Consider the following 18632-nt stretch of genomic DNA (forward strand, 5'->3'; position numbering starts at 1 on the left):
CATTGCCCGGTGCTGTCAACCACGACAGACCCGCCAGCGACCGTGGACAACACATCCGCTTCTCTCCAGAATGTCCAGTCCGGTTACGGATCCTTTCACATTCCATGTCCCCATATAGCCATGTACACTACACAGCATTCTATTCATATTATGATGTCACCTACGCCACCACAACAAACAGATGTTACATACTTATGCATGGCAAACACACACCAAATCTGTTGCAATGCGTCACCATACCGTTGCATTTATTTATTAGGCAAGGTGTAATCTACATATTCTCTCTTCTTCCAGCATGGAGCACAACTTCAACAAGATGCACCCTGAACCAGGAACGGCTAATGACTTACAACTCCGTCCATGCAGTACACACAGGTAGGTCACCATTGTTTTACCACTTTCACCCAGTAGATGCTTAGTCAGTTGATAAAGCCTCATTGAGAATTCTAATCTGTCACAGAGCTGTGTTTAAGTAAGGACACCCGGCCCTAGCAGCATGTTATTGTATGTGATTGAACTTCATGTTCAATCCGATTCTTGGATCCCCTCCTACTGTGTCCCTTTCATCTATTACATTTTACATTTTACATTTTAGTCTTTAGCAGACGCTCTTAACCAGAGCGACATACAGTTAGAGTGCATACCATTTATTACATTTTGTTTTTACATACTGAGACAAGGATATCGCCTGACCGCCAAGAGCAGACGCTCTTAATCAGAGCGACTACGTAGAGTGCATACAATTTTATTACATTTTTTTTGTTAACATTACTGAGACAAGAGCTATCCCTCAGGCCAAACCCCCTACCGGCCAAAACCCTCCCTAACGACGACGCTATGCAATTGTGCGTCGCCCACGGATCTCCGGGTTGCGGCCGGCTGCGACAAGAGGCCTGGGCGCGAACCCAGAGGGACCTCTCCAGAAACCCCGTTACTTAATAACCCTGTCTAAGATAAGCATAAACCCTGCCCAAAAATAAAATATATTGTAAGCCTACCCCACCATTCCAAGTGTTCATGAATGGTTGTGATGTGTTGCAGGTCGCCTCTCCAAGGAACAACCAGCCCACATGTCCCTTCCCCAACCAGACGTGGAAGATCGGCAAACGCCTCCCAGATGAGCCAGAGCGACATCACCGTCCTCAACAGGCTGTACAACTGTGTAAACCAGGACACCTTGGTGTTTCTGTCCTCTCTCACAAGGTTGTGTCAATAACTCAGTGTTGATATAAGCACAGAGTAAAGTTCAATTAAACGGCATGTAAAAAATATACTGGTTCACATTTTAAGTCTAATATATTTTTCTAACAGCGGCGATTAAAGTCCTGGGTTTAAAATATTATTTGAAATCATATTAAATAGCCTACGTTTACCTAGCCTTGATTGGCATCGCGTGCCAAAAGACCAATGAAATAGTCTCGAAACTGTAAACCCCGCCCACCTGGGACACGTTGGGGGCTAGCAGAAAACACTCAAAGCATTTGAACATTTATAGGAATTGAACCCCGAACCTGTAATACAGTCTGTTGGCACCAATCAAAACGTGTTGGCCACTTAGCCCGCTCTATCACTAGGCTGCTATGAGGTCCAAGAAACAGTAGGACCCAATGCTGACCAAAAGGGAGCGACACATTACCACAGAAGCGTTTGGGAGACTGATCTATTCCAAATCAAATCAAATTGTAGTTCGTCCAACTAGCATATAGATTCAACAGTGTGTAGACCATTACAGTAAATGCTATGAGCCCCTAACCAACGATGTGTTTGAAAAAAATACGGATTCAAGAAGAGAACATGAAAGTACACAAGAGTATATAAACGAGGCAAGCAGTAAAATAACAATAGCGCGACTGTATACAGGGGGGTACGGTACAGGTCAATTGTGCGCGGTACGCGGATTTAGTTGAGGTAATATGTACATGTAGGGTAGAGTTATTAAAGTGACTATGCATAGATGATAAAACAAGCAGTAGCGGCACGCGGTGGTGTAAAAGAGGGGGGACAATGCAATAGTCTAGGTAGCAAATTTGGCTTTCATGGTTTCAGGGTCTTATGGTTTGGGTAGAAAAGCTGTTTGAAGCCTCTGGACCTAGACTTGGCCCTGCAGGTATGCTAGGCCGCATTGTACAAATAAGATTGGTCAGAACTGACTTACCGGTATTAAATAAAAGTTAAATAAATAACATATATTCAAACAGAAACATTCACCATCCTGGATTTTTTAATCGCTCTCATCACCATAATTTGTGGCTGCGTGAAATGCCAAACCGGCATCGTTCAATCTATACCATGCCGATTAAACTCGGCTCCTTTGTTCTAGCGTGTATCTGGCTACTTGTTTCTCATCGTGTATCTGGCTCATGTTCTATCGGTGTTTCTGGTGAATGTACAGTAATGCAAATGTTTTTGACCCCATACTTCCATTAGTGCAGACGCTAGCGTTTCCACACCTCCTTACAAACTGAATATATGCTGGTGATCTCTCCTGATAGTGCAGACTTTTTTATATTTCTTGCTGCATGCCTCACACGTTTATCTCCGCTAGCAACCTGTCTTCATTTTCTATTCCTTTGTGGTTTGTCATATCTTTCAAACAGTTTGTGTTGTTTTGATCTGTAGAAGTATATGTAGATCTTGCAATGGGTAATTGCTATTCAAATACCATTTCTTTTACAAATGCCCTTATTATGGGTAAACACACTCCTGCTCCACCTGTCGACCTAATCCACCTGCTCTCCTGCTTCGCCTGCTCCTCCTGAAAACAGAAGATGTTTGGCCCAAGTTTTAGAGAGAGAGGAAAAAGCACGGGCAGAGAGGACAGTGATGACTTTTGTGTCAGCATGCGGGCCGCGGTGGTGACGCAACAGAGAGGTCCTGCTTCAGCCATTGGCACCACTCAGGACAATCAGGAAGAGATGTGGCCAGTCCGTTCTCCATCCCTCTCTTCTCCCTACATCCCCTCTTCCTTCTCCTCTCTCTCTCTCTCTCTCTCTCTCTCTCTCTCTCTCTCTCTCTCTCTCTCTGCTCTCTTCTCTCTCTCTCTCTCTCTCTCTCTCTCTCTCTCTCTCTCCTTCTCTCTCTCTCTCTCTCTCTCTCTCTCTCTCTTGCTTGGTCACTAGTCACTATCCGGATCCTCTGTGTCTCCCCATCTTGAAGCTCTCGCCAGGACATGCGATTCATCTGGGCGAACCAGGTATTTTATCTGGGCCGGTCTGTCCTGCGAATGACCCCAACGCACGAGCACACTGGTCCTAGTGATGGTTGCCCTGCTGCCGCAGTGCCCACCCCTCCTCCACTCCTTCCACCTCCGTCGCCAACAGAAACTATTGTGCCTACTGTGTGTCCCGACAATGAGCGAGTCACTGTGAGCCAAGTCCCCAAAGAGGGCTGGGGGGAGAAGGAAGAGGGGCATGTAGCCTAGCCAAGGTCAGTTCCCCATAGCTGCCTCATCTATCACTATCAGTCCCAGTCCACACAAATCTCAGTTAAGAGGCCTCTCTACCTCTCTCTCTCTCTCCCTCTCTCCCTCTCTCCCTCTTTCCCTATCTTCTATCTCTTTTTGATTGCTATTCTCTGTGAGCTGTCCTGAGTTGTCCTCACATCCCCCAGGGAAGACACTCCGTATACTGTGTGTAGAAACATACTAGGATTCAGATTTACCCTCCTCAAATACTACCTAGTAACACAAACACTGATCTTGGTCAATATGGAGGGGCATGCATGAGGACTTCTTTTAATCGCCTCTTTTACAGGTAGGAATTTTTACACAAGGCTTAAAGCCTGTGGGGCTAATGACCAGTTTTGGTTTACTGCATATAACACGTGTACGACAACACATTTCGCTATGATGCATATCTCCATCAAAATAGTGTTTTACAAAAATTATATGCATCCCATAACAACTTTCTTATTGTTAAAAGCTTGAGTTATTGTAGCCCCTGGCCCTGGGAACACTGGACGGCCAATTAGCCTAACATGATAACCAGATTTGGCCCGGAGTCCATTTTCAATTAGGCCGAGTGAACAGGAACAGTAGCCCCCTTCAGCGGTTAAAAAATAGCTGTGTTTGTGTAGCTCAGCAGCGCCGGTGTCACAGTTTACACACAGTAAGTTACACACAGCGGGTAACTGTCAGTAACAAATGAGAAACAAATTTTTAGCCCAACTTTGTCATTAGACATGCCATGATAGGGTCATTTGCCAAGAAGTATGTAGATACGTTCAATTAGATGATTGTTTGATAACTATATTTTGTATATGTTCTTTGTGCTTTCATCCTTTTACTTTCAGTTCCTTTGACACTTAGGACAGGATGAGCCATAAACAAAGTCCCCATACACCAATCACTTTAGTGCCAACGCCGCTCATTTTGGAAAGAAATGCAATTATATATTTCGTTGAGTGTGCGTGCGTTGTTAACATCTGCTAAGTTACTGTCAGAACTTTCCAGTCTGGGACAACCAGACGACGGGAATCGTGGCAATCCAAATCCGGACATCTTGCTGCCATCCTTGTGGGCGGCCTGTTCCGCTTGTAGAAATCCTACCGGTCGACCACCAGAGGGGAACTGCAACGGCGCATCACCAACGACATCCACTGCCAATCTTTGTGGTGGACTGCTCTGCTTTCAAAGAGCCTACAAGGTAAACCACCAGAGGGTGGACGCAACGGCGATCACAAAACCAGGACACTCCACTGGCCATTCTTGTGGTACTTTGCAGCTTCCAGGAAACCTACCAAGGTAAACCACTAGAGGGGAATGCAATGGCGAACACAAACTGAACATCGACTGCTTATCCTTGTGGTGGACTGCTCCGCTTTCAAAGAGCCTACCAAGGTCAACCACCAGAGTCCCCTCGGTGGTGACCCTTGGTAGCTCTTGAAGCGAGCAACGATGATCCACACCAGGACATCACGTGGTCATTATTTTTATGTTGGTTTGCAACTTGCAGAGTAATCACAGATTTGAACCCCAGAGGGGGACTGTCACAACGTGGCCTTTTGGGTGTCTATCGTGCTCCCCCCTCCTTGTCTCTCCTTCTATCTCGCACGTCAGGTTTTTACAATGGTCATAAATATTTGTTTAATCATGTAATAATTCAACCTAGCGAACTGATTTGATAGATAAATAAGTCTTGACATTTAATGATAGTCCAGACACGCACAACTGTAAATCGGCCACTCAAAATAGTTCACTGGTCTTCTCCGTAGTAAGCAGCTCCAGTGTATATTTGGCCTTGTGTTTTAGGTTATTGTCCTGCTGAAAGGGGAATTAATATCCCAGTGTCTGGTGGAAAGAATACTTAATCAGGTTTTCCTATAGGATTTTGCCWGTGCTTAGCTACATTTTATTTATTTTTTGTCCTGAAAAACTCCCCATTCCTTAACGATTACAAGCATACCCATAATAGGATGCAGCCACCACTGTGCTTGAAAATATGGAGCGTGGTACTCAGTAATGTGTTGTATTGGATTTGCCAGAAACATAACATTTTGTATTCAGGGCAAAAATGGAATTGCTTTGCCACATTTTTTGCAGTATTACTTTAGTACCTTGTTGCCAACAGGATGCATGTTTTGGAATATTTGTATTCTGTAAATGCTTGGTTATTTTCTCTCTGTCATTTACTGTAGGTTAGTATTGTGGAGTAACTACAATATTGTTGATCTATCCTCAGGTTTCTCCTATCACAGCCATTCAACTRTGTAACTGTTTTAAAGTCACCCTTGGCCTCATGGTGAAATCCCTGAGCGGTCTCCTTCTTCTCCGGCAACTGAGTTAGGAAAGACGCCTGTATCTTTGTAATGACTGGGGTGTACTGATACACCATCCAAAGTGTAATTAATAACTTCACCATGCTCAAAGGGATATTCAATGCTTTTTTWAAATTTMACCACATCTACCAATAGGTGCCCTTTGCGAGGCATTGGAAAACATCCCTGGTCTTTGTGGTTGAATTTCTGTTTGAAATTCACTGCTTGACTGAAGGACCTTATAGATAATTGTATGTGTGGGGTACAGAGAGGAGGTAGTCATTGAAAAATCATGTTAAACACTATTATTGCACACGGAGTGAGTCCATGCAACTTATTATGTGACTTATTAAGCACAGTTMTACTCTTGAATTTATTTAGACTTGCCATAACAAAGGGGTTGAATACTTATTTTTTCAATACATTTCAGATTTCAATTATAACTAATTTGTAAACGTTTCGAAAAACATKATTCCACTTTAACATGATAGGGTATTGTGTGTAGGCCAGTGACAAAACAAAATCTAAGTGTAATACATTTTGAATTCAGGCTTTAACACAAAKATGTGGAAAAGTCAAGGGGTGTAAATACTTTCTGAAGGCKCTGAGCCCCGTTCATCCAAACAGTCCCCATAATCTCCAACTAATGACACGTTTCCCTTCAGCTCCATGATGGAGAAAGGGGATGGATGGAAAAGYTGATCTCTGCATGACATCTCCAGCAATGTCCAGCGATCTGCATCTGATTTAGACATGAGTTTTGGATTTGACGCATGACAGGAGCCAGGACAATAATAGGCTATGTCTGCGAGCCAAGGGCCTGGGCCACATCATAAATTAACAGRGCACAGACTGACTGGCAGCTGTCCACTTTGATTACACCTGTAGGTGTGGTAATTGAAACAACACAGTACTGTACTATACATACTTAATTCAAACTATGACATAAAGTATGAAGCTAAGAGAGTCTGTGGAACAGAGAAATGGGACACACTGTGGATGTGACGTCACCAAGGTATTCCACTGTGCTTGTCATTTCAAAGCAGCAATGGCACCAGCTATAAAACAGTCCAAACACAAGCGCCCGTCAGTATTTATCGCAGGCCTACTGTACATCATCGCAATGCTATTTGACCCAAATAGTGTATCAAGGCAATAAATAACCAGGCAGCAGGGATCAACTCTGTAATCCTAAATGGTACATCTGGAAACCCCAGTATAATTCATTCATATCCATGGTCGATCATCTGTCGAGACTGGAGAGCCATTATTGACAGCATTGAAATATATGGTGACAGAAATGATACATGATCTATCGATCCAAAGGCATATCTCAGGCCGCAGATCTAGATTACAAGCCTATAGGTCTTTGGGCCTATATTTAATAAAAACGTTTAGGCTATGAGGTAAAAATTGCAGGAAAATATAAGCTGTAAAAAAAAGATGRATATCCTGGATATTTTAGCTGACATTATGCACTTGGAATATTTGATTTAATTATATAATTATACAAAACAGTGAATGATATAGGCTACTGTATCTATGGTGCATTCTTAGGCATACGTTATCCCAATAGGCGAAACTGTTACTCTGACTGTCAGCATGTTAATATAATTCATGACAACACAACATGAAGACCATCCTTCATCAGGTTATGTTATTCACACATCCACCGATTCCACACAGTCATAGGAAGGGTAATAGGTAGCCTAGGTTGTAAGTCTTGGCACGGTGGGTTTAGGCAGAAATAGGACACAGCCTTGGCTACACTTGTCCCCACCACAAATATTTMTGTCACTCTTTAGCCACCGCGCAACGCACCTCCTTTCAAATTGAGAACGCATTCTCATCTGGAATACGCCTAGGGTCCACGCCTACTGCCCTTAACCAACCTGCGATCCCCGAAATGCCATGGTCCGGTCTAGTCTAGACTAGTCTCATCCGCGGAGACACATTTTTCTCTCGCGTGTTTTTACAGTTTGATGGCTACAGTCGTATGCGATATTTGCATTCAGCAGCGTAGTAGTTAAAGTGGTACCGAATGCGTTATTTTATGTTCTGTGTGTTGCCCTCACTCCAGCAGACCGCTACAGTAGGAAGATGGCGTCGGAGGGAGCGAGCGGGGAACAGCGTCCTCCGATACAAACACTGGCAACAACAGTGRTTGAAAGTGTCGAAGCGGTAAGACCTTTTTATATTATAGCCAGGTCTATATGTTTCTATATTTGCATGATTCGTTTTGGAATAAAGGCACCGGGCACAGGATTAATGAATACAGAAAGACGGTGCATTTCTCTATGAACCTGAGTGTTCATCTTGAAGCAACAGCAATATGTTATTCTTGTGACAATGTAGCGAACAGCAAAACAAAGGTTCTCAGATTTTTTCCCAAAATAGACTATATACATATGATCCAAGTCTGTTATGAGAATTAAAATCAAAGGAATTGGGTTAATATATTTCTCACACCTCAAAAAGCTCAGTCTGTTGGCACGGCCGATATGGGGAAGCGTAGTTGGCTATAAAGCACTGATTTGCGGTGTTGTAATACAGTTGTTACAATGTGGTTGCAACTGTGGTTTCAATGTGTAGGCTACTTACATTTGAAACACAATTTAGGCTATAGGTTTGCGCTGGCTCGTCTTCTGAATAGGCTACGAGATAGGGCGCTGCTTTTGAGATGGCTGTTCAATGCACAATGCTGTAATTCTTCTCTATACATCAACGCTCTAAGGTGAAACAAAATACGTTAATGGTTGGTTTGTGCTTTGTGTCATTGTGGCTTTAATGTGAATATATTGTTATCTGATGTAGCCTACATGCAAATTAGCGTTTGYAAAATATTGCCTTTATGGTTAGAAAAGAAAGAAGGCCTATATATAGGCTATCCTATGAGGACCCCCAAACCAAACCACTACAATCCAATATTCAGCAGCACTTGTCTGAACATAAAGCATAGGCTATTTGCAGTCAAAAAAACTTTTCCGTATTCTGTAGGCCTACTAATACTTTAGATTTGACCTGTGACCAATAGAACAGTATTAGAAATGTTGAATCTTAGTGAAAGTGTTTGTTTGTCTGCAGTCTCCTGACTAATCAGGCTGAGTTGCACTTGTTTACACTCATCTATCTGGGACTTCTCACACTGGCCCCTCGTCTCGCAGACAGGCAGGTTACAACATATGTGCCAGGGCAACAGCTTGCTACCCCTCTGTGCAAATTAATCAATATTTGCACCGCGGGAGGGGTCCGTGGAACCTTTCCCTGGTCGTGGTATGCTTGGATGGTTCCATGTGCTCTGTTCAGTCAGACCATTGCTGTCTATCGACCAGTCAGTCAATTCATGCAGAATAGGCACTGGGCTGGCCAGTCTCCAATTAGCCACTTGACTTTACCATGAACTAAGCCTATTCTATATATGTTTATATGTAATTGAGCATTTCTAAAGCATTTGCATATTCTTATAGGGCACAGGAAATACAATAACTGTTCTGGGTTTGAGGTTCAAAGGCTATTGAAAATATTGACTGGAAGATCCCCTTGGGGTGGGGGGAGCGAGACAGGCAGGTAGCTGTTGAAATGGGGAGAAGAGAAGAGATGTGGGTGGTGGTAGAAGAACAAGGGTCGTTCCACCTCAAAAAGCACAAGAAAGAGGAGTTTCCACACCTACCATCTCAGATTGTTCTGAAATCGGTTGTGTTGTTAGTTGTACTTTTTGTTGTTGTTGATTGCACCAAAATTGGCCATTTTAATTTATAGGATTTAGATAATATTCAATAAATATAGTACCCAACATCCGATTTGGACCAAACTTCTTCCTACCAATGAGTAAGACAAAAAAATTAAACCCACCTACGGACACCCCACACCAATCAAATCAAATCACATTTTATTTGTCACATGCACCAAATACAACAGGTGTAGACCTTACAGTGAAATGCTTACTTACAAGCCCCTAACCAACAATTCAGTTTTAAGAAAATGCCCCKAAAAAAGTAATAGATAAGAATAACAAATAATTAACGAGCAGGAGTAAATAACAATAGCGGGGCTATATACAGGGGGTACCGGTACAGAGTCAATGTGTCAATGTGCGGGGGCACCGGTGTCGAGGTAATTTAGGTAATTATTTACATGTAGGTAGAGTTATTAAAGTGGCTATGCAAAGATAATAACAGAGAGTAGCAGCAGCGTGGGGGGGGGGGGGCCCACGCTGCAATACAGAATCAGTTCTATGTTTCACAAGTAGTATGAAGATGTGGTTTGGAGTATTGATTCTCTGTACTATGTAATGTAATTGTACCCCTGCACAAATCTACTCTGTACTGGTACCCCGTGTATATAGCCAAGTTATCGTTTCTCATTGTGTATTTATTCCTTGTGTTATTATTTTTATATTATTTCTCTTTTTTTTCTGTATTGTTGGGAAGGGCCCGCAAGTAAGCATTTCACTGTTAGTCTACACCTGTTGTTTACAAAGCATGTGACAAATAAAATTTGATTTGATTTGATTTGCTGTTCCTGCTATCCCATCTCACCATTTTATCAATTTTGCTGGTCTCTTGTGTTTATTACATATTATACAACGGGTGGGTCTAATCCTGAATACTGATTGGTTATAACCGCATTCCAGACGGTGTCTATTCCACCAGTTGCCACCGGCTAAATCTATGACGTTAAAATGCCTATTTACTCTGTTCCATCTGACTGCGCAATCCACTGTCTCATCAGCCCAGCCAGGCAATTTATAAATTTGATATCCACTATAAAAAGCATCTTGACATTATCTCACATTTCTTTTAGACTAACATCTAGTTTTCAACAGTGGAGATTTGAATAAACCTTTGAATAAACCTCTGTCTCTCCGACATTTACAACATTGTTTCAATATTCAAATTCAATCTCCTGCTGTCCCATAGTAATGAACGTGTCGGGAGTCAGGATGAGACAGACAGGCAGCGTTTCTCAGCCAGTCGAAATCATGAATCAGCTGGCATAATTTGAATGGATATATACAAAAAAACATTTATTGAAAGAAGGTAAAACGAAACGCAGCTAATTTGCAGTCTTTCCAGCTTTTCAGTTCTGCTACCGCACGGGAAGCGGGACCGGAGCGCCAAGTCTTGGTCCAAGACACTTTTAAACAGCTTCTACCCCGAAGCCATAAGACTCCAGAACATCTAATCAAATGGCTACCCAGCCTATTTGCATTGCCCCCTGCCCCCCGTCTTTACACCGCTGCTACTCTCTGTTGTTGTCATCTATGCATACTCACTTCAATATCTCTACCTACGTGTACATACTACCTCAACTAACCGGTGCCCCCGCACATTGACTCTGTACCTGTACCCCCCTGTATATAGTCTCGCTATTGTTGTTTTACTGCTGCGCTTTAATTACTTGTTACTTTTATCTCTTATTCTTGTCCGTATTTTAACAAACTTCATTGTTGGTTGGGGGCTCGTAAGTAAGCATTTCACTGTTGTAATCGGCGCATGTGACTAATAAGATTTGATTTGAGTTTGAAGTGATTTTGTTACTGTAGCTGTGTTGTTGGCTATCTCCTCTGAACAACAGTGTCCTGACAAGTGAGCACATTTTCTATGCCAGGCAAAATTGCACCTCATTAGCTCATTGTTATGGATGTATCCAAATAAATGTCACTAGAAAACAGCTTAAACATATGCAAATTAAGCTACTTTGCTGTTATTCTGGCTGCACTTTTTGACGTGACTGTAAGTTAGCCATAGTTGGCTATCTAGCAAGCAAGGGATAAGAACGTTGCCAGGCAGCATGGCAATGGAACATTTAGATCGAACGACTGGATCACGTCCATTGATACAGAACAAAAAGACTGAACGACTGGCGTCTCTAGCAACCCTAGATTTGGGTCGGGACTATGTCTTGTGGAAGGATGAAATAGTATGAATAAATTAATCCAAATAACGTTTTTTAATGAAAATATGTCAATCATTATTTGAATATGTTGGTAACCCGTTGTATAAAAGTGATAATGCACTCGAAGCCGGTGTTAGGAGGATATATTGACACAGTTTTCCAGCCCTCGAATTTGTCTTGGGCCTAACAACACGCATGCCAATATATCCTCCAAACACCGGCTTCTCGGGCATTACCACTTAAGAGTGCAACATTTCCTTTGCAACTTTGGGTCGAAAACCAATACATTTGGCACATGATGAAAGTAAATTGTGTGATCGCCCTCACAATTCAAGTCCTCACAATTCAAATTAGTAGACAATTAGTAGGCAATTAGTAGGCATTGCCTTCTCATAATTGGTTTAAATCACATGATGTACACCGATGATTTCATTGGAAACACTTATATTCCTCTATCTAACATAGAAATGTGCAATTTTCACATAAACTCAGCAAAAAAAGAAACGTCCCTTTTTCAGGACCCTGTTTTTCGAAGATAATTCGTAAAAGCCAAATAACTTCACAGATCTTCATTGTAAAMGSTTTAAACARTGTTTCCCATGCTTGTTCAATGAACCATAAACAATGAATGAACATGCACCAGTGGAACGGTCGTTAAGACACTAACAGCTTAAAGACGGTAGGCAATTAAGGTCACAGTTATGAAAACTTAGGACACTAAAGAGGGTTAGGGTTCTGCCATGGCCAGCGAAGAGCCCAGATCTCAATCCCATTGAGCACGTCTGGGACCTGTTGGATCAGAGGGTGAGGGCTAGGGCCATTCCCGCCCAGAAATGTCCGGGAACTTGTTAGGTGCCTTGGTGGAAGAGTGGGCTAACATCTCACAGAAAGAACTGGCAGTACTTAATGCAGCTGGTGGCCACACCAGATACTGACTGTTACTTTTGATTTTGGTGAACAAGCAAACCATTGGGCTACTGCAGTTATAATGGTTTCCATGTTATTGTCTTCAATAGTAAAAGTCCCAACACACACTGTATAGTGTTTTACAATGGTAATGGTATTGGGTTGGGTTTAATGGTAAATATCATAATATATACTGTATATAGAGCTGATTCATGATATTTATTTTTGTTGAAAAACACAATACTGCCATGCAATGTATTGTTTTGTTAGGGTAGTCCCTAGCCCATTTCTCCATCAAAGTTTTGGGCTTGTAGGAAAAGTCAAAGTGATAGCCCTCTCAGAGAGCTGCCACTTGTTGGACTATTCAAGGGGAGTTGGGTTGAAGTATTAGGTTGCTAAGAGACGGATAAACTTAATTGCTTTCATGGAGGACTAACTTGACTTGTGAGGATGACTGCACAGTTTATTTTCATCATGAGCTAAATCTATTGGTTTTCTACCCAAAGTAGCACACTAAAATGGATAATAGAGTGTGGCGGTATAGCAGGAACAGAGGCATCCAGTGGTCAAAATCGGGTACTTCCACACTTCTTTATGGTAAATAATGCAAGCAACTTCAATGACAAATTTCTCTGAACAGGGCGAAAAAAACATCACCAGATTCACAGGGAATATATTACATAGTATGAAGAAGCAATACTCCAAGCCACAGCTTTATACTATACTTGTCAAACATAGAGAGCTGATACTGTATATTGGTTGCTGGGGTGGGATTGGTGTGGGGTGTGGAGGGTCCGTTGGTGGTTTTTGACAAAAAATGTCTTACTCATTGGTAGGAAGATGTTTGGTACAAATCTGATGTTGGGTAATATATTTATTGAATAGGATCTGAATCCTATAAATTAAAATGGCCAATTTGGGTGTAATTAATTAGCTTAAATTTCAACAAAATGATGTTTCAGGAATGCCAATCTTAACTGTTTCCAACTACAGGAACGATTTCAGAACAATCTGAGATGGTGGGTGTCATGGCTTGCTGAAATGACATGAAATGACTCAGAAGGCAAGAAAAGCAAGAGAAAGTAAGAAAGTAATGGAAGGGGGCAGAAAGAAAGCAAGAGAGAGATGTAAGGAAGGAGGCCAGAGATAGAGCAGAGTGCGAGAAGGAGAGGGGGAGGGGGTATGTACACCGGAGACGTTTCTAAATTGGTCTTAATTTCAGTGATTCAGCTGGCATAGCTCAGAGTACCGTGTCAGCCAAGCCAGCCAGCCCGCCAGCCCAGCTCTACTGAGCGCGATCAGTGCACACTGCACTCCTTCCCTTGCTTTAACGGCCCGCAGGCTAGTTTACACTCAGCGTTCAGCTGAACAGGTGCCTCGAGGACAGCACATCAACCAACCATCCGTCCTCTCCAGTAATATGGGTCAGATCTTTTGACCTGTTTGGGCTAGAAGCAAGCCGTTTTCTCTGTAGTAATGGTGCAACCATGATGCTAACGAATATGCACTCTCCTTTTTCTCTAGGGACTRGGAAACAATGGTACAGCGAAGCCTTATCATTACAACAATTATTATCTGTAATAATTTTTTCTATGCTCATTGTGCTCCCAAAGTACAACTCCTGGTGGCACAGCAAAATATTTAGTGGCATTATAGAGTCCTGCCTGCAGCACCCTCTTTTGTTGGCCCTCGGTCAGGGAGTTTCTTTTCTGAAGGGCCCTTGAGGACCGGTTCACTTGGTTTAGAGAGGGGTCAGAGGTTGATGAATGGTGGTGGTAGGGCCACACTGGTCAGCGATACTGGTATCGTCACAGCCCTAGTTTCTAAGCATATGCAGTAACATTTTCCAATGTAACAAAAACACTTGAGGCCTTAAAGCTTGAAGCTGGTCTTCAGTCTTGTCCTCTTCAGTGTGTCCCAATGGGAAGTGACATAGTCCTGATTAACTCCAGTACAGTGAGGAGTTAGCTGAATACTAGCCAGGCTCCTGCCCTTTGCAGGCAGCACAGCACACCACGTCTGCTTCCCAAATGACCCCCTATTCCTTATGTAGTGAACTACTAGGGCTCTGGTCAAAAGTAGTGCACTATATAGGGAATAGGCTACCATTTGGAACTTAACTCACGGCTCTTGGAACAAATTAGCCTTAGCTTCCCTCACCTGCTCACTGTGCAGAAATGCAGGAGGGAGAAATGCCACCCGAGTACATTGACGAAGACCGGAGGCCCACATGACAGAAGCCCGTACAGGCTTTGGTTGGGATAGTGTCATGCAAGCCTTCGAAGACTTRCAATTCTCCAAATGGCTCACTGGCAGCAGCACAGCAGGGGGAGAATGGTGCGTAGGGGTTGGGAATTCATTTGAAAGCTTGAAACAGAGTGAATCAATCGCTGGATTCTTCACTTTTAACCCCATCCTGGCTTGGTTGGGGCTGTTCTGAAGGAAATAGATTGCCATACTTTCTAAGGGCTTCAATCTTACTGGTTTACTTGCTTGCACGACTAAAATTATTTTACAGATCTATATTAGACTAAATAAAACCTGTATCAATTTTTGGCCTATAATTTACACAAAAGTTGACATACCGGTATCTCAAGCCATTAGAGTCTTACGATGTCTTGTCATCCAGACACAGTATTTGAACGCCTAGTATTTAGGAACACTTTGAACTCCAGCWGCCTGCTGAAAGACCAGGCTGGTTTCATAGGTTATATATTCTGTCTGTGATTTAATGGATCTTTATGAAGGAGGCTGCTGGATCGATGATGAACATGGCAGGGATTCAGAATTATGATAGACAATCACGTATCTGTGGCAGGGTGATTGAATGTCACCATATTGAACAGGTACAAACGCATCTACCTTAGCAGAGATAAAATAGAACGCTTGTGACTAGAGGCTAGGAGTTTGTCTCTCCCTCCCTCTCCAGATTTTATTTCCGTTTATTGTTTCATTGAACAAATAGCTGTGCAAAAACAAAAGCTCAGCTGAGTGCATCTCAGTGCATCTCTCAGCCTGTGAGGTTGCATCATTTTCATTGTACACCTATATGAATTTAGTTAAGCTCCCAATATCATCTTAAGTTGTGCAAGGAGGATGACAGACWAGTTAGTCTTATTCAATCAGAACAACGAGTCGTCAGTCTGTCATCTGTCAGTCAGTTTGATACTGTCGTCTCTATCATGGTGTCACGATCGTCTGTTGAAGGAAGAGTGGACCAAGGCGCAGCGTTGTAAGCGTACATACTTCTTTATGTCGCTTACTTACGATGTCGCCAACAAAACAATAAACCTCCAAACGAAACGTGACGCCAACGTAGTGCTCACAGGCAACTAAACATGGACAACTACCCACAAAACCAAAATGGAAAAATGGCAACCTAAATAGGATCCCCAATCAGAGACAACGATAAACAGCTGTCTCTGATTGGGAACCAATTCAGGCCACCATAAACCTACATTCCCCTAGACAATACAAAATCCCCATAGATAAACAAAAAACCCTAGACAAGACAAAACTAAACAAACCACCCATGTCACACCCTGACCTAACCAAAAAATAAAGAAAACAAATATAACTAAAGTCAGGGCGTGACAGTTCCCCCCCCCCCAAAGGTGCGGACTCCCGGCCGCAAACCTAAACCTATACCGTATGGGAGGGTCTGGGTGGGCATTTCCCCCTTGGTGGCGGCTCTGGTGAGGGACGTAGACCCCGCTCCACCTCTGGCTTGGCCCACTTAGGTGGTGCCCACTTAGGTGGCGCCGCCGACCCCGGACTGGGGAGCGACTCTGGAGGCTCCGGACTGGAGGGCGACTCTGGAGGCTCCGGGCTGGAGGGCGACTCTGGAGGCCGTCTCTGGAGGCTCCGGGCTGGAGGCCGTTGCTGGAGGCTCCGGACTGGAGACCCCCATTGGAGGCTTCGTGCCATGTCTCACCCCTGGAGGCTTCTTGCCATGGATCATCACTGGAGGCTTCTTGCCATGGATCATCACTGGAGGCTTCGTGCCATGGATCATCGCTGGAGGCTTCGTGCCATGGATCATCACGGAGGATTCGTGCCATGGGATCCTCACTGGAGGCTTCGTGCCATGCCATGGATCATCACTGGAGGCTTCTTGCCATTGGATCATCACTGGAGGCTTCGTGCCATGGATCATCGCTGGAGGCTTCGTGCCATGGATCATCACTGGAGGCTTCGTGCCATGGATCACCACTGGAGTGGAGAGACACACAGGAGGCCTGGCTCTGGGAGCAGGCACAGGACTCACCAGGCTGGGGAGACAMGCAGGAGGGTTAGGGCTTAGGACAGGCACAGGACTCACCAGGCTGGGGAGACATGCAGGAGGCCTCTTCCTTAGCCGAGGCACTGGATGCACTGGGCCGTGGAGGCGCACCGGCGGCCTCGAGCGCAGAGCTAGCACAACTCGTCCTGGCTGGATCCCRCCTGTAGCCCGGCAAGTYCGGGGAGTTGGAACAGGCCGCACTGGGCTGTGTTGGCGAACCGGTGACACCGTGCGTAGGGCTGGCGCAGGATAACCCGGGCCGAGGAGACGCACTGGAGGCCAGATGCGCTGAGCCGGCACCATCCCTCCTGGCTCGATGCCCACTCTAGCCCGGCCGATGCGAGGAGCTGCGATGTAGCGCACCGGGCTATGAGTGCGCACTGGGGACACCGTGCGCGTCACCGCATAACACGGTGCCTGCCCAGTCACTCTCTCCCCACGGCAAACACAAGGAGTTGGCTCAGGTCTATGACCTGACTCCGCCAATCTCCCCGTGTGCCTCCCCCAAAAAAGATTCTGGGGCTGCCTCTCGTGCACGCCTCCTCGTAGCGTCGCCGCTCCGCCTTAGCTGCCTCCAGCTCCTCTTTAGGACGGCGATATTCTCCCGTCTGTACCCAGGGTCCCTTGCCGTCCAGGATTTCCTCCCATGCCCAACTCTCCCGGTAACCACGCTGCTTGGTCCTCTTTTGGTGGGTAGTTCTGTCATGATCGTCTGGAAGAATGGAAGGAAGAATGGACCAAAGTGCAGCGTTGTGAGCGTACATACTTCTTTATTAACGATGTCGCCAACAAAACAATAAACCTCCAAACGAAACGTAGACAAGACAAAAACCCCTAGACAAGACAAAAACTAAACAAACCACCCTTGTCACACCCTGACCTAACCAAATAATAAAGAAAACGAAAACAAATATAACTAAAGTCAGGGCGTGACACATGGAATGTAGACTAACCAGGAGCAGCCACCGTTCCAATGTTCTCTCTCCTCGCCAAACACTCTACTGGTAAACCCAGGAATGTATAGCCATCCATTTCTCAGAGAGGTTGGAAAAGCTTTTCATTGATTGATGACGCAAAAGCAGGAAGTGGTCTGGTCACTCACAATTACCACTATCCTCCTTCCCAATTACCACTATCCTCCTTCCCAAATTACGCACTATCTCTCTCTTTCAATTACCATATCCTCCTTCCCAATTAGCACTATCCTCCCTTCACAATTACCACTATCCTCCTTCCCAATTCACACTATCCTCCCTTTCCAATTACCACTATCCTCCTTCCCAATTACCACTATCCTCCTTCACAATTCCACTATCCTCCTTCCCAATTACCACTATGCTCCTTCCCAATTACCACTATCCTCCTTCCCAATTCGTCCGTCCGTTGTCCTGCGGGTCCAAATGGGTCTGGGTCACTCACAATTACCACTATCCTCCTTCCAATTCGTCCCGTCCGTTGTCGCCTTGCGGGTCCAAATGGCCAAATCAGCTTTTAATGATAGTGAATAAATGTAGTTTCGACCTTAATGGCCTCAATGTACAGCCAGACATTCAGCTTCATTATAACAAACCTTAATGGAGACCAATCTGAGGAGTGTTGTTAGTCATCATGCACATTTCTAACTCTACTGTTTTGTTGCTGTTTGATGCAGTTTGCAGTAAGTTGGTGCTCTGAAGTTTCATGTCCTTCTTTGCAAAACCTTTGTCATTTCCCTTGGATTTGATTACAAAAATGTATATTTATGAGTATTTTCAAAGAAGAGATTATAATGTTGTCTGGAGAAAAATGTGTG

The 18632-nt window shown here is 44.1% G+C and overlaps 1 protein-coding gene across 1 annotated transcript in view; it reads left to right on the forward strand.

Annotated features, from left to right (window-relative positions):
- The first annotated feature begins 7449 nt into the window (after positions 1 to 7449).
- The window catches only part of LOC111961045 (cortactin-binding protein 2-like), a 112215-nt gene continuing 101032 nt past the window's right edge, over positions 7450 to 18632 (forward strand). The window contains 1 exon segment of the mRNA XM_070443221.1: positions 7450 to 7935. Within this exon segment, the coding sequence (XP_070299322.1) occupies positions 7855 to 7935 (81 nt within the window). The 5' untranslated portion in view covers positions 7450 to 7854.

The sequence above is a fragment of the Salvelinus sp. IW2-2015 genome, linkage group LG4q.1:29 (assembly GCF_002910315.2).
Source record: "Salvelinus sp. IW2-2015 linkage group LG4q.1:29, ASM291031v2, whole genome shotgun sequence".
NCBI classification, from domain to species: domain Eukaryota; kingdom Metazoa; phylum Chordata; class Actinopteri; order Salmoniformes; family Salmonidae; genus Salvelinus; species Salvelinus sp. IW2-2015.